Source organism: Geotrypetes seraphini, chromosome 11 (genome assembly GCF_902459505.1).
Source record: "Geotrypetes seraphini chromosome 11, aGeoSer1.1, whole genome shotgun sequence".
Lineage (NCBI taxonomy): Eukaryota > Metazoa > Chordata > Amphibia > Gymnophiona > Dermophiidae > Geotrypetes > Geotrypetes seraphini.
In genome coordinates, this window is record NC_047094.1 from 50,518,759 (window position 1) to 50,532,395 (window position 13,637).

The following is a 13,637-nucleotide window of genomic DNA, read 5'->3' on the forward strand; positions in this document are numbered from 1 at the left end:
TTTTTTTGGGGACCAGAAAATAACGGGAGTAGAATCCCTGCCCCTTTTGATCTAGAGGAACTTCCTCTATGGCGTTCAGAAGGTGGAGGGATTGAACCTCTTGAAGAAGGAGGGAAGACTGAGGAGTGTTCAAAGCAGACTCTCTTGGCAGACTTTGGGTAGGAAGAGACTGAAAGTTGAGAGAATAGCCATGGCGGATGATGTTGAGGACCCACTGATCCGAGGTGATGATTTCCCAACGGCTGATGTAAAAAGCAAGACGTCCTCCTATGGGTCGTGGAAGATGGGCAGATGGTAGAACACTGGCTATGCCCTGGAGAACCAAGTCAAAAGGGTTGGGTAGACTTTTGTGGTGGAGGAAGCTTTACCTGTTGTTGCTGTGCTGGCCTAGGAGTTTGCTGTTGTTGTTGGCGCTGACGTCTAGGCTGTTGAGGAGCCGGTGGCAAAGGATGAGCCACATAGCGGCGTTGGTAGGCCGATTGTTGCCGAAAAGGCCGGGCAAGTGGGGTCTTCTTTTTAGTTTTTAGGAGAGTATCCCACCTAGTCTCATGGGCAGAGAGTTTTTGCATAGTGGAGTCCATGGATTCTCCAAAGAGCTCATCGCCTAGGCAAGGAGCATTAGCTAGGCGATCTTGATGGTTGACATCAAGTTTGGAAACTCTGAGCCAAGCCAGACGACGCATGGCAACAAACATGGCCATGGCTCGAGAGGTCAGTTCAAATGTGTCGTAGATCGACCGGACCATGAACTTCCGAAGCTGTAGAAGAGAGGAAGAACATTGGCGAAAGGCAGATTTCTTGCGGTCAGGGAGGTACTTTTCAAAAGCAGTCAGATTTTGAATGAGATGCTTCAGATAAAAAGAAAAATGAAAGGCATAATTCCCTGACCTGTTAGCCAACATCGCATTCTGGTACAACCTTTTGCCAAATTTATCCATGGCCTTACCTTCTCTTCCAGGAGGGACTGAGGCATACACACTAGCTCCTGTGGATTTTTTAAGTGTGGATTCCACTAAAAGAGACTCATGTGGAAGTTGTGGTTTGTCAAAGCCAGGAATGGGGATGACTTTATATAAGGAGTCCAATTTACGAGGGGCTCCTGGGATGGTCAAAGGTGTCTCCAGATTCTTGTAAAAAGTCTCTCTCAAGATATCGTGGAGGGGTAATTTCAGAAATTCCCTTGGAGGCTGGTCAAAATCCAGTGCATCAAGGAACGCTTTGGATTTTTTGGACTCAGCCTTCAAGGGAATAGAAAGAGAGTCACACATCTCTTTCAAGAAAGAGGTGAAAGAGGTAGCATCTGGCTTAGAGGATGGATCTAAAACAGAAGGATCCTCGTCACCCGATGAACACTCCACCTCAGAGAGAAGAGGCTCTTCGGAGTCAACCCACAGATCAGGATCCCTAACTTGGAAGCTGCGATCCCGGGACTCCGGTGTGGAGGGTTCCAGGTGTCGGGTTTTGTGTATTGACTTACCCGACCTCAGAGAAGCGGTACCGGGAGATGTTAAGGGCTGTATCGGTGCCGAAGTTTGCACAGCCTGGTGTAGAGATCTCGGTTCCGGTGCTAGGATCGGCATGGAGACCGAGGAAGCAGAATGTACCAGTACCGACAAAGTGGACACGGACAATAGAGGCTGCTCCACTGTCGGTACCGGTGGCTCAGACCGGACCGGGACTGGAATGTTCGGTGTCAATAAGGCAGGAAGGAGCTGTTGCAACTGCTCCTTAAGTTGCACCTGCAGGACGGCAGCAATCCGCTCGTCCAGCGAAGGCACCGGTACCGTTTTTTTCTTCTGCGGTACCTGCGGTGCCGCTCGACACCCCGAGGATGAGGAACCCGAGGTCGAGGGGCTCACCTCAATCGGGGCGGAGCACTTCCGTGGGCGCCTCGAGGTCGGCAGGACTGGGCTCGCTGCTACTGAGACCGGAGGACGCTCCAGCGGGGAAGGCTTCTTAGCCGGCTTACCTGAAGGATGCGACGCTGGCGCGGTGTCGACGAGGTGGGTGCCGACTGAGACGGAGCCGATGTCGGTGCCGTAGGTTCAGACATATCGGCACCAAATAACAACCGTTGTTGGATTTGACGATTTTTTCAAAGTCCGTTTTTTCAAAGTGGCACAGCGGGTGCAGATGGACGCCCGATGGTCTGGACCCAGACACTGTAAGCACCAGTTGTGCGGGTCGGTGAGAGAAATGGGCCGTGCACACCGCTGGCACTTCTTAAACCCGGGTTGGGGGGGGCATGAACGTAAAAACGGCTTCTGCCAAATCGAAGGCCGAGGCCTCGATGGTGGCAACAGGCCCCGCCGGGGCGAACCGAAAAAAACGTAGTTTTTTTTTTTTTTTTAAATCAACAAAAGAAAAAGAGGAAAAAAGATTTCCTGAATGTTTACGCGAGCGGGAAGCGAAGAAAAAATTCTTTTCAACAGCCGTTGAAAAGGATGCGTCTTCTTAGCTCCGCGGAAACTAAGAAACTGGGGACCGCGCGCCTCCGTCGGGCGGGAAGGCACTCGCGCGTGCGCGGTGCGGCCTGCTAGAACTTTCCAAGTTCTTAGAGTGCAATCACTCTAAAATTGTCCGTACTGGGGCTCCGTCGGTGCCGTCACCCATCAGTCAAGAATATGCTGCCTGCTTGTCCTGGGATAATACATGCAACAATACTAATTAATGCCCTATGTAGCAATAATTGGATATAATTTGTGTTAACTACACTAAGGCCCAGATTCACTAACCTGCCCGATCCAGGCAGGTCTGACGAATTCTGCAAAGTTAAATATGCAGATGGGGCGATCAGAAGAACGCCCCCCATCTGCATGCCCGGATCGCTGGTGTGCGATCCCTGCGTATGCGCAGACCATCTGCTTTCCCTGTGTTTTGTGCCTGTTTTGTGTTTGTTTGTTTTTTTTTTTTGGGGGGGGGGTTCAGACTCCCTGTTGGTTGGCGACTCTCCCCCCAACCCCCCAACAAGTTGGTCACCGGACAGCACGGACCTACCACTCCACACTCCCCATGTTCTTGCGAGCCTCGGCTTGCATTACCATTTTTTTTTTTTTTTTAATTGAGCCTGTGGTTTTAACACACTTAAAGCCCATGGGCTTGCAGTGCGGGCAGAGCAGGGCAGCATTCAGGCGGGAGAGATTGCAAAGCAGTATCGGAAAGACATTTGACTGGTCCCCAGCCATCGTTTCTTCAGTTGATCAGCCAGCCCAGTCAGATGTAAAATTTTGTTTTGTGAATCGTGTCCCTACTTTGCATGCGTTTCACCTCATTTGCATGCACGGATTGGAGGATGGTCAGCAGAGAGGTAAGTGAATCGGGCCAGAGGGAAATTTGGTCACTAACTGATCGGTACACAATCAGTTTGCTTTGTGAATCTAGCCCTTATTCTATAATCTTAGCATGTAATTTCTGTAGCATACAACTTGTATAGGTTGTGGACAGGGGGGGGGGCGGAACATGGGCAGGCAATTCTCAAAAGGTCACCGAATATGTGGGGGAGGGAAAATTAAAGTAATTTTTAAAGACATCAAGCAACAGACTTGGTGGGCTATAGCCCTTTTCTGCTGCTTTTTTCTATGTTTCTATGTTTCTAACAGTAGCACCTTCCTTTAGTATTTGCTGTGCTTTGCCTCCCCAGTAGAAGGGAGCCTCAGCAAAAATATGCTTGGGGCTTAGAGGCCCGATATTAGAATTTACACTACCACAAAAAAAGGGAAATAGGAAAAAAGAAGAAAAAAAAAAAAGATTAGAAACATATGTACAAAAAGCAAGGAATCTACATTGTATATTTGATCTCAAGTCAGAAACTAGCTACAAGTGCAATTACTGTGAACTACCTTCATGCATGCTGCTGCTTAACTAACTGTCAGATAATCACTGCTTTTACCTGTGTACCCAAGCATTTGCTCTAGGCTAGAGGTAGGTACCCACAGTCCAAGGGCCACAATCAAGTCAGGGTTTCAAGAGTTCCAGAATGAATCTACATAAGATGAAGTTGCATATACTGCTTCTGTTATAAAACACATCTCTCATGCATGTTCATTGTAGACATCTTAAAATCCTGACTAGGTTGTGACCTTCAAACCTTGGTTACTCACCCCCACTCTAGGCTCTAATATAGGTTGCTGATATAAAGCCCTAGTCTCAGAAAAACACATTAGCCCTCCTTCAGCACGGCAGTGTTCCCTTCAAAAAGGGAAATACACATGGGTATAGCCCATCTCATAAGCATTAGAGGAGTTCAGAACCTGGGGAGGACTTCCAGAAACTTTCCTTAAGCAGCAGTAGCTATAACAGTTTTACTTAAAGAATGTTAAATTCCTTTTTCTAAGTAACATATAGAAACATGAAAATAAGAAGTTGGCCTCGTTTACTGGACTAACTTAATGCATCTTTGGATTAGCTTTTGAAGGCTTTTGCTCATTTCTGATCATACCTGAAGGTATTGCCTTCAAAACCTAATCCAAAAATGTATCGTAAATCTAAAAGAAGTATCTTTGAGTTTTATTTCTATTTTTTACATTTAAAAATGGATTGATACATCTACCACACCATTTCACTCAACATTCTATAATAAGAAGTGTAAAACAGTTATACATGCTATACCTACACAAGATACTCAGATATCCTTCACCTTTCTAGTCTGTTTTGAGAAAAGGTTTGCCTTGTTTTGCCCTCTACCTCCAAAATCCTTCAACTGTAGCCCATAGAGAAAGAGAGTTAAGGGCTTTGACTAGGAAGGACTGCGGTTTAATTTTCATACCCAGGCCTAAGTACACTATTGCCACAGTGAGTTATGGTCAACTATATCATCACAGCTCCCTACCACCCATACAAGGCTGCTGCCTGAACCATGAAAAATCAACCCTGAATCAAGCAATTTTTCATTAACATTGCAGAAAATAAAAAAAACGCATAACTATATTTAATTCTAGAACAGTTCATTTTTTTTTCTACTTCCACAATGATAAACTGCTACAAAGACAAAGCTATTTCTACTAAAGTTTTACACCTACAACAACATGTTACTGCTAAAAACTTCCATTAGCAAACAGGAAGAACCCTGCATTTTCATCTTTAGGCACATATTATAGCACCAATGTAATAAGCTATGTATTAGAACTGTGCACGGAGTGTTCAGCCCATTCATTAGGGTAGAAAAAGTTATGCTCAATAAAACTAATGGTATTCAAACAGTGTTTGTAATGTACACCGACACAAAAGTAGCACCCACTATTATAACATGCTACTCTTTTCTGCATCAATAAAACCTGTTCTAGCCCTGATCTAGAGTAAAGCTTCAATACTGAAGTAAAAATCATACCAAGATTTAGCCCGCTAAAACAGGAGCAATTTGATTCAGCTGTTTGTGTGCTGTGCTAGCCTTTACTGCAGATTTTTCCCCACACTAAATTTTCACACCTCAGGAATAAGATTGGTATAGGAAAACCAGAAGTAGAACTGCTGCAATAACTTTACTGCGGATTTTTTCCCACACTAAATTAAACAAAAAAAAAAAAAAAAGGCAATCATCACACCCCAGGAATAAGATTGGTATAGGAAAACCAGAAGTAGAACTGCTGCAATAAGCTGTGCTTTTTCTACAATATGAACAGGATTGTACATGACTTAAGGTAGAAGCCAGACATTTTTATATAGGTGACCACATAGCAGTTTCAAGAGGCACATGCTGATCTACCGTGTTTCCCCAAAAATAAGACAGGGCCTTATATTAATTTTTGTTCCCCCAAAAACACATTAGAGCTTATTTTTGGGGGATGATTTTTTTTCTTTCATGTACAACAATCATCTCTCCCTGCCTCTCCTCCACCCCAATTCTTCCTCTTTCCTTTCTCACACCCCCCCCAACGTGCATCTTTCCTCCCCTCAACCATCCCCTTTTGCAGCATATTTCTAACCATTCCTCCCATCCCCCTGTGCAGAACCGCACCGAACCTCTCACCGTGAGACTTACATACCATACCTCCGAGGCCTCCAAAAACAGCAATGGCGGTCACGCTCTGAACGGACTGCTTCGTGGCCTTCCTTCTGCCACATCATTGATATCAGTGAAGTGGCAGGGGGAAGGCTGTGAAGTAGCCGTTCAGAGTGCTGCCATATTGCTTTAAGAGGCTATGGAGCAGAGGTATGCCTCACTGGGGTGGGTGTGTTTGGGGGGGGCTTCAGGGGTCAATCTTAACTAGGGCTTATTTTTGGGATAGGGCTTATATTCTGAACATCTTTAAAAATCATGCTAGGACTTATTTTCAGGGAAACACGGTAGTACTGTTTTGCCCAACTCTGTGCATGTTAGTTTTGGTTTTAGGGAAATCAGACATACATCTCCATCCATAGTAGAGGAAAGTCCTCTGGGTATAGAACTATATGCTCACCTAGGAAAACAGGAACCTTGCTACATTTTTGGCTGAAGACCCCTTCTCACATACTAATCCTCTCAGTCTGAGGGTCTTTCATTTTGAAGGCTGTGCTGTATAGCCTGGATTATGCCTTTACAAGTATCTGTACAAGCTAGAGTATGAAAAATATTAAAGAACAGATGGTTCATCTATACCTTTGCCCCTCTCATCACTACCTAAAGGAGAGTTAAGTGCATGTTTGTGCAGACTCCAAAGAATGAAGAGATTTTAGTACAAGGTAATATTTGATTTGCCCCCAGGAGGATTTAGGACTCTGTTGTGGGACCGGGGCCGGGGCCCTAATCTAGGTTCATGATCATCAACTTTGGGGTTAGGCTCTTTGGCTTTATCATCCTTCACCAGATTTTTCTTTTCTTGTGCAGAGTCTTCTTGTATTCTTATATTTTCCACAGCTGTTCAAAAACAAGAGAGATAAAACACATATAAGGAACTGTATTATCTTTCAGATGAACACCTTGTGTCCAATGAATGAATGTTTTGTACTACTTTTTGACTAGTGGCTATATTATTTATTGCAAAACAGTGTCTGCTACCTTGTAATATAATAGATGAATATAGTTAATGTCCTTGGATTTATTATTCATTTAAAATCAGATCATTAAACAAATGTGACCATTGGAGAGACTTTTGGCTTATATGAAGCTAGCTGTTAAAAAAAAAAAAAAAAAAAAAAATTACTTTACATGTTTAGTGCCATTTAAGCACCTTTAATTGCATATGCTGTACATCAAGGCTCCAAAAATAAAGTGCTTTGTGATGAATGAAATCCTCCAAGTGATGGAGGCAGAATGCAGCTCCCATCAGCCTTCCTTCTTGCTGTTTCTCCTTTCCACAGTACCTCAGGAAGAGCTCTAAGGTATACTTGGAGCAAAGGGCAACAAAAGGCAGGACAGTTGAGGCTGAGGTGGCTTAGCCTAGGGCTATGTGTCAAAAGATCTGGATCTTTGTACCCAGAGTACAGAAGAATCCAAATGCCAACTTAGGCTAGACCATGTCACATATTGAGGTTAGGAAAGTAAAAGGAATTGCTAAATGAGACAGTATAGAAAAAAGTGTGGGTTGTTTTGGTGTTTTTTGTTTAAAATAAATTAAACACATTCTGTTGCTCATGGTGAATTGGGTCTTGCAGAATCCAAACTTCTGTGCACTTCTCCTCCCACTTTTTAAGGAGCACAGAGCCCACTGTAGTTTTTAATTTTGCACACAAAGCATGTAGAAATCATTCTGATCTGCTCCTTTCTTATTAAAAATTTGTACTTTATTGAAACAGCACTATTATATAAAATTATATATATATAAATCACATCTGACACCAAATGAGGTATGCACTAATGTCACACAAAAAATTCTCACATCTCTAGTAAAGTATCCCCAACCTAATCCATAAAACAAAGTGATCTTGATGTACAATCTACAATAAAATAACTATGATCGAACCTCAGAGTCCATGTTGGTGGAGAACCTAAACTACTAGTTAAGCATCTCTCCAGGCAATACAGTATAAGCATCCCACACTTTGTGCTAGGATTTCAAGGTATGTCAATGAGCAGTCCATTTAGATATAGTGTGTGAATAATCTAATTTAGTGCGAATTAACAACTGATCTGGAATTGACTGTTGCCTCCACTTCGAAGCCAATACCATACGTGCTGTTGTGACAATATACACAGCCAATTTTTGTTCTGGTTTTGTGTAGCCTGGAAGTGGGGCATTTAGCAGGCAACACAGCAATGGACAATGCTTGAGGGTGATGTGTACCACAAACTGGCCCACCATTTGCCAATATCAACTAATAATAGGGCATGACCACCACATATGTGTAAAGTCCCCTCTGTGACCACACTGTGCCACACTGTTGCCAGGAAACTGCTTAATTCTACGAGTATAATACAAGTGCTAATACATTTTAAAGCCATTTTCCACCACAGTATAAGAGACGGACTATTTAAACAGCCGCTTATACATTAGGTTCCATGTTCTCTCTGTCCCAGGGGGCTTTATATGGGCCTGGGGGGGATCTCCCAACCACAAAGCATTATAAAGCCAGGATATGCGTCCCCTACCCATTCCAGACATCACTGCCCAAGTTTGTCCTTTGATGGCTTTGGTGCCTCGAGACCCTGTTGAAGGAGTTCTCTGCCTGAGAAAAGAACTGCTACTCCACAGGGCCTGTGGAACCAGCCTACTGTGTACTAAGAATCTGTTTAAGAGGAAATAGCCTTGGAGCACGTGATGCCGCTTACCTGAGCGGACGTGCCTCCATACAGCTCCGGGCCATGCCGAGTTAAATCATATTTTTGCACGCCGCAGTCACTTCGGATCCCGGCGCCCCGCGGACTGACATTTCTCTGTTGGTGTTCGGAGTGTACGGAGCGCTTTCAGGGAGTGTTTGGAGCCCGGCATGACTGCAAGGGCGCAGCGAGACACGTGCGGGAAGGTGAGGCCGACGGATTCTAAGATGGCGGACAGCCACGAGGTCCCCATGTTCACAATTCAAGAAGCGGCCATACAAGAGCTCACTAAATCCCTAACTCTTGTTATGGAGGACAAGCTAGCAAAAATCCAAACCTTTATGGAGGATTTTAGGGAGACATTGGAGACACAAGCGGGCAGACTACAGAGGGTGGAGGACCGGATGGCTCAGCAAGAGGACCGGGCAGCAAACTTTGAGGAGCGCCTGAGGGTCCTGGAGACTGCAAAAACTACCTGCCTGGACAGACTGGAGGATCATGAAAACCGGAACCGCAGAAACAACTTACGGTTCATAGGGCTGCCCTCCACTGTTCGGGATGTCGACTTACGGACCTGCCTGGGAGTGTTGGGCCTCAGCGAGACAGGGGAGAAGGTCCTGATTGAACGCGCCCATCGAGTGGGCCCCCAGCGTGAGGGAGAACACCGACCTCGGCCAGTCCTCGCCCGCTTCCTTAACTTCGCCATGAAGGAACGTGTCCTAGCCTGTTTTCGCCGGGGGGCTGGCTTCGTCTATGAGGGACATAAAATTCTGGTCTTCCAAGACTTTTCTCCCCAGGTGTCCTCAAGACGTCGAGCCATGGCACCCCATTGCAACACTCTATATCAACGAAAAATAAGGGTCTCCTTGCTTTACCCCGCCAGAGCTCGGGTCTCTTACAACAATAAGATACACTACTTTGAATCCCCGCGAGATCTGGAGCAATTCATACAGGACCTACCGGCGCCTCCGCGTGCGGAGCCAGAGATGGCCTAAAAGATCACCAATGCGTTCTCCGGTCATGGCATTTGATACTGCTGCACTATACCCAGCACGTGCCCCTGTCTTCACCAACACCCTTCACTGCTCCGCGACACCGCCGACACTGGCATGGTGTCCCCAGTACCTGCCGGCGACCAAGCGTCCTCAACCGGGATCTGCCTGCCCCTCTTCAAAAGCGATTGCCACTCTGATCTCTCCTCAACTCTGGCACGCATACCTTTCGAGATTCCTGGGGACCCAGTGCATCGCCGGGAGCGTGGTGGGATTGCTGTGCCCAAACACCTCACCTATTGCGGCACGCTCCCGAACTAGGCACTTAGCCCGCTGCAGGAGCAACGGCGAACCCAGTGCTTACCGGCTTTTTCGCCTCCTCCATGATAGACTATAGCTGCCCTCTGGAGGAGAAGCACAGCCACTCAGGGGGACAGCTGACTCAGAGCATTTCTCCCGTTTCCTCGGGAGGCCATGCCTGCTGCGCCGAGCTGACATGTATGTATGAATAGGGGCGACGAAGCGCAGGCACCTCTCTATCTATCCACCCTCTGCTATGTGGAGGACCTGTCGCTGCAGCATACATTCCCGCTTCTGTAAATATCTATGTACAGTGCTTAGGTAGTACTTGGGGGTTTAGAGGGACTGCTTGCACTCTTGAACCCTCCCAAGGGTGATACTGCTTTTCGGAGTCTCCTTGTGCTTCACCAGAGCACGCAGCATGCTCACTAAGTTTTTTATGTGTTATTGTTCTTATCCTCTGAGGGCATGGCCCGGAGCTGTTTCCTGTTTTCTGTATTTTCTGGTATTAGCATGGCCTTCCATGCTGGGGTTTGGGGGAGGGAAGAGATGGGGAGGGGGGGATGGGTGAGCTTGAATGGGGGATTGTATGTGGGTATGAATCGGGTTTGTGTGTGGGGTATGTCTGCAGGTTGTCTGGATGACTGTATGGGTTTTTCTAAGCTGAGTCACTATTATAGCCTGAGCAAGTTACATCGGTATTTCATGACTGAGTGGAGGCATTGGCTGGGACGGCCTCCACCGCTCGTTCTATGGTCATTTACAGTATACTATATGCATATCTGTAAGTTCAATGGTACAATTGCATGTTAAATCACTGAATGTAGATGGGATTCATTCACCCATTAAGCGTACAAAAATCTTAGCATATCTTAAGCGTGAACACACTGACATAGCATTCTTACAGGAGACCAGTGTTCCCGCTAAGGTGCGTTGGCCTGCGCGCGCGCACAAAATATTACATCGCAGCGCAAAGTTTCTCTTCACAGCGCACACACGCGTCGCAAAGGTAAGGGGAGGTAAGGTAAGGGGACGCATTGGGGGGATTGCACTTCCCCACAATTGCCATGCTTCGGTTCCTCTTCTTCCTTCCTTCCTCCCCCCCCCCCCCCCCCCCCGCGGGACCCTGCGGCACCATCAACTCTTACTCCCTCTAATGTCGGCCCTGCAGCTCCAGACTTCCTCGCACCTTCTCCCCTCCCCCTTTGGATCGCTATTATTTTAAATGTTATAGCCGCGGAGCTGTATCCATCAGTGGAGATGTCTAACCTCGGCCTGCCCCGGAACTCTTACTGCAACAGTGACTTCCTGTTCCTGCCTAGACGGGCGGCTGCTGCAGTAAGAGTTCCGGGGCAGGCCGAGGTTAGACATCTCCACTGATGGATACAGCTCCGCGGCTATAACATTTAAAATAATAGCGATCCAAAGGGGGAGGGGAGAAGGTGCGAGGAAGTCTGGAGCTGCAGGGCCGACATTAGAGGGAGTAAGAGTTGATGGTGCCGCAGGGTCCCGCGGGGGGGGGGGGGGAGGAAGGAAGGAAGAAGAGGAACCGAAGCATGGCAATTGTGGGGAAGTGCAGAGCTGCAGGGAAGAGTGTTGCGGTACCCAGCTGGAGGGAGAAGGAAGATGAGGGAGGGAATTAAAGGAGATGCCAGGGCTTGGAGCGTAGGAGGAAGGTATGCCAGTCTAAGGGAAAAGGAAGGGGGAGATGTGAGAGCATGGAGGGGGAACGAAAGATGGAAGAAAAGGAAAGGAGAGAGATGCCAGAGAATCAGGGAAGGGGAGATACCAGACTATGAGGAGAGGTGTGGGAGAGGGAAGGCGAGGAGAGAGATGCCAGACCAATGGGGTGAAAGGAGAGATGGAAGGGGGAGGCATACAGTTTCTGGAAGGGGCATAGAAGGAGAGAAGATGCCATATAGGGGAAGAGAGACGGCAGACAGTGAATGGAAGGAAGAGAGTTACAAGAAGATGAGGAAAGGAGAAACCACAGAAGACAAAGGTAGAAAAAAATTTCTATTTATTTATTGCTTTAGGAGACATGTGTCACTGTTTCTGTGAAGCATTGTATGCAGAGTCCAGCTTCTTGCTGGTTCAATTTAACCTTTGTCTATGTATTTTTATTTTATCCCCCCTTTTACAAAACTGTGAAGCGTTTTTAGCACCAGCCTTGGTGGTAGCAGCTCTGATGCTCAGAATTTTATGAGCATCAGAGCTGTTACCTCCGTAGCTAAAATCCACACTACAGTTTTGTAAAAGAGGGAGGGGTTAGTTTGTGATTACATATTCCTTACTAGGCGAAGGTGTTTTCTGTGTTCTGTGTGTTCGAAAGACATGGTTTTCTGTTAGGATTGACGGTGTAGGATTGATCTGTGCTGGTCTGGCTTGTTTAGTTTTACAATGGGTGTATTGATGTACTGCTCACTGCAATATGTAAGATGCTGCCTTTTCCTAGGTACTCATGTGTGACGTGTGGTTTGTTACTAAAAATCATGTTTTTCTTACAGATGGGGGGGGGGTGCCAAAAAATGATGGGCCCCGGATGTTACATATGCTAGGTACGCCACTGTATGTAAAGATACCAGAAAGCTGGCGTAGCAAAAACTTCTAAGTTTTGAGTATTTAACCCTCCCACAATCTCACGGGCACTCGTTTCAAGTTTATTGAGATTTTGATTTAAACGCAATATCAAATATTTTCAATGCGTATAACAAAAATAAATTTGGGGAAATAAATAAAACCATTTGAACCAGTGTTCCCGCTAAGCTGCGCTGGCGTGCGCTGGCGCACAAAATATTACATCGCAGCGCACACGTTTCTCGTCACAGCGCACGATCGGAAGAGGCGTACGGCAGATGGCAGGGCGGCGAGAGGAGAATCGGGCGAGTTGGCTCATAACTTGCTGGCGCCCGATATTTTTGGCTCACGGTGAAAAAAGTTTGCTCACAACACCCGCCCGCTTAGAGGGAACACTGCAGGAGACCCATCTGAGCTCTGGGGAACATGGGAAACTGCGTAGGGGCTGGGTGGGTCAGGTACACTCGGCCTCATTTACTAATCGGAAATGCGGAGTGGCTATCCTCATACATAAGAATATACCCTTTCACATGCACAGCCAAATTGATGACCCCAATGGGAGGTTTCTCATTCTGGTAGGTGAACTATGGGGCAAACCTCTAATTTTATGCAATATTTACACCCCTAACACTTACTCTCACGCTTTCTTCACCTCAGTGGTGGGTCATTTGGCACCCCTCATGCCTCAACCGGTCATCATGGGAGGCGATTTTAATTTTGTGGCAAACCCCCAGTGGGATCGTAGGCCGGCCAGACCGGTGCCAAGGGGCCACTTCACTAGGGAAGTAAACTTCCTTATTAAGGAGCTGGGATTGCTGGACGCTTGGCGCACGTTACACCCCACTGAACTTGATTTCTCTTTCTACTCTCACCCTCACACGTCTCATTCGCGCATTGACTATTTTCTAATCTCAGCCTCCCTATTTCCGAACCTATCGGCCTCGAACCTCTTACCATCTCTTGTATCTGATCATGCTCTGCTCAGCCTTGACTTACATTTCGGGTCTCAGGCCGAGAGGCGTATCTGGCGGATGTCCCAATTCCTTTACAAGGATGCGGAGTTTCGAGAATTCTTTCAAAAACGGTGGGAGGAGTTC

The 13,637-nt window shown here is 46.7% G+C and overlaps 1 protein-coding gene across 3 annotated transcripts in view; it reads right to left on the reverse strand.

Annotated features, from left to right (window-relative positions):
* Positions 1–3,006: 3,006 nt before the first annotated feature.
* The window catches only part of JPT2 (Jupiter microtubule associated homolog 2), a 55,986-nt gene continuing 45,355 nt past the window's right edge, over positions 3,007–13,637 (reverse strand). For all 3 annotated transcript variants that reach the window (XM_033963160.1, XM_033963158.1, XM_033963159.1), the window contains exon 5: positions 3,007–6,832. In XM_033963160.1, the coding sequence (XP_033819051.1) occupies positions 6,648–6,832 (185 nt within the window). In that variant the 3' untranslated portion in view covers positions 3,007–6,647. The remainder of the gene's footprint in view (positions 6,833–13,637) is intronic.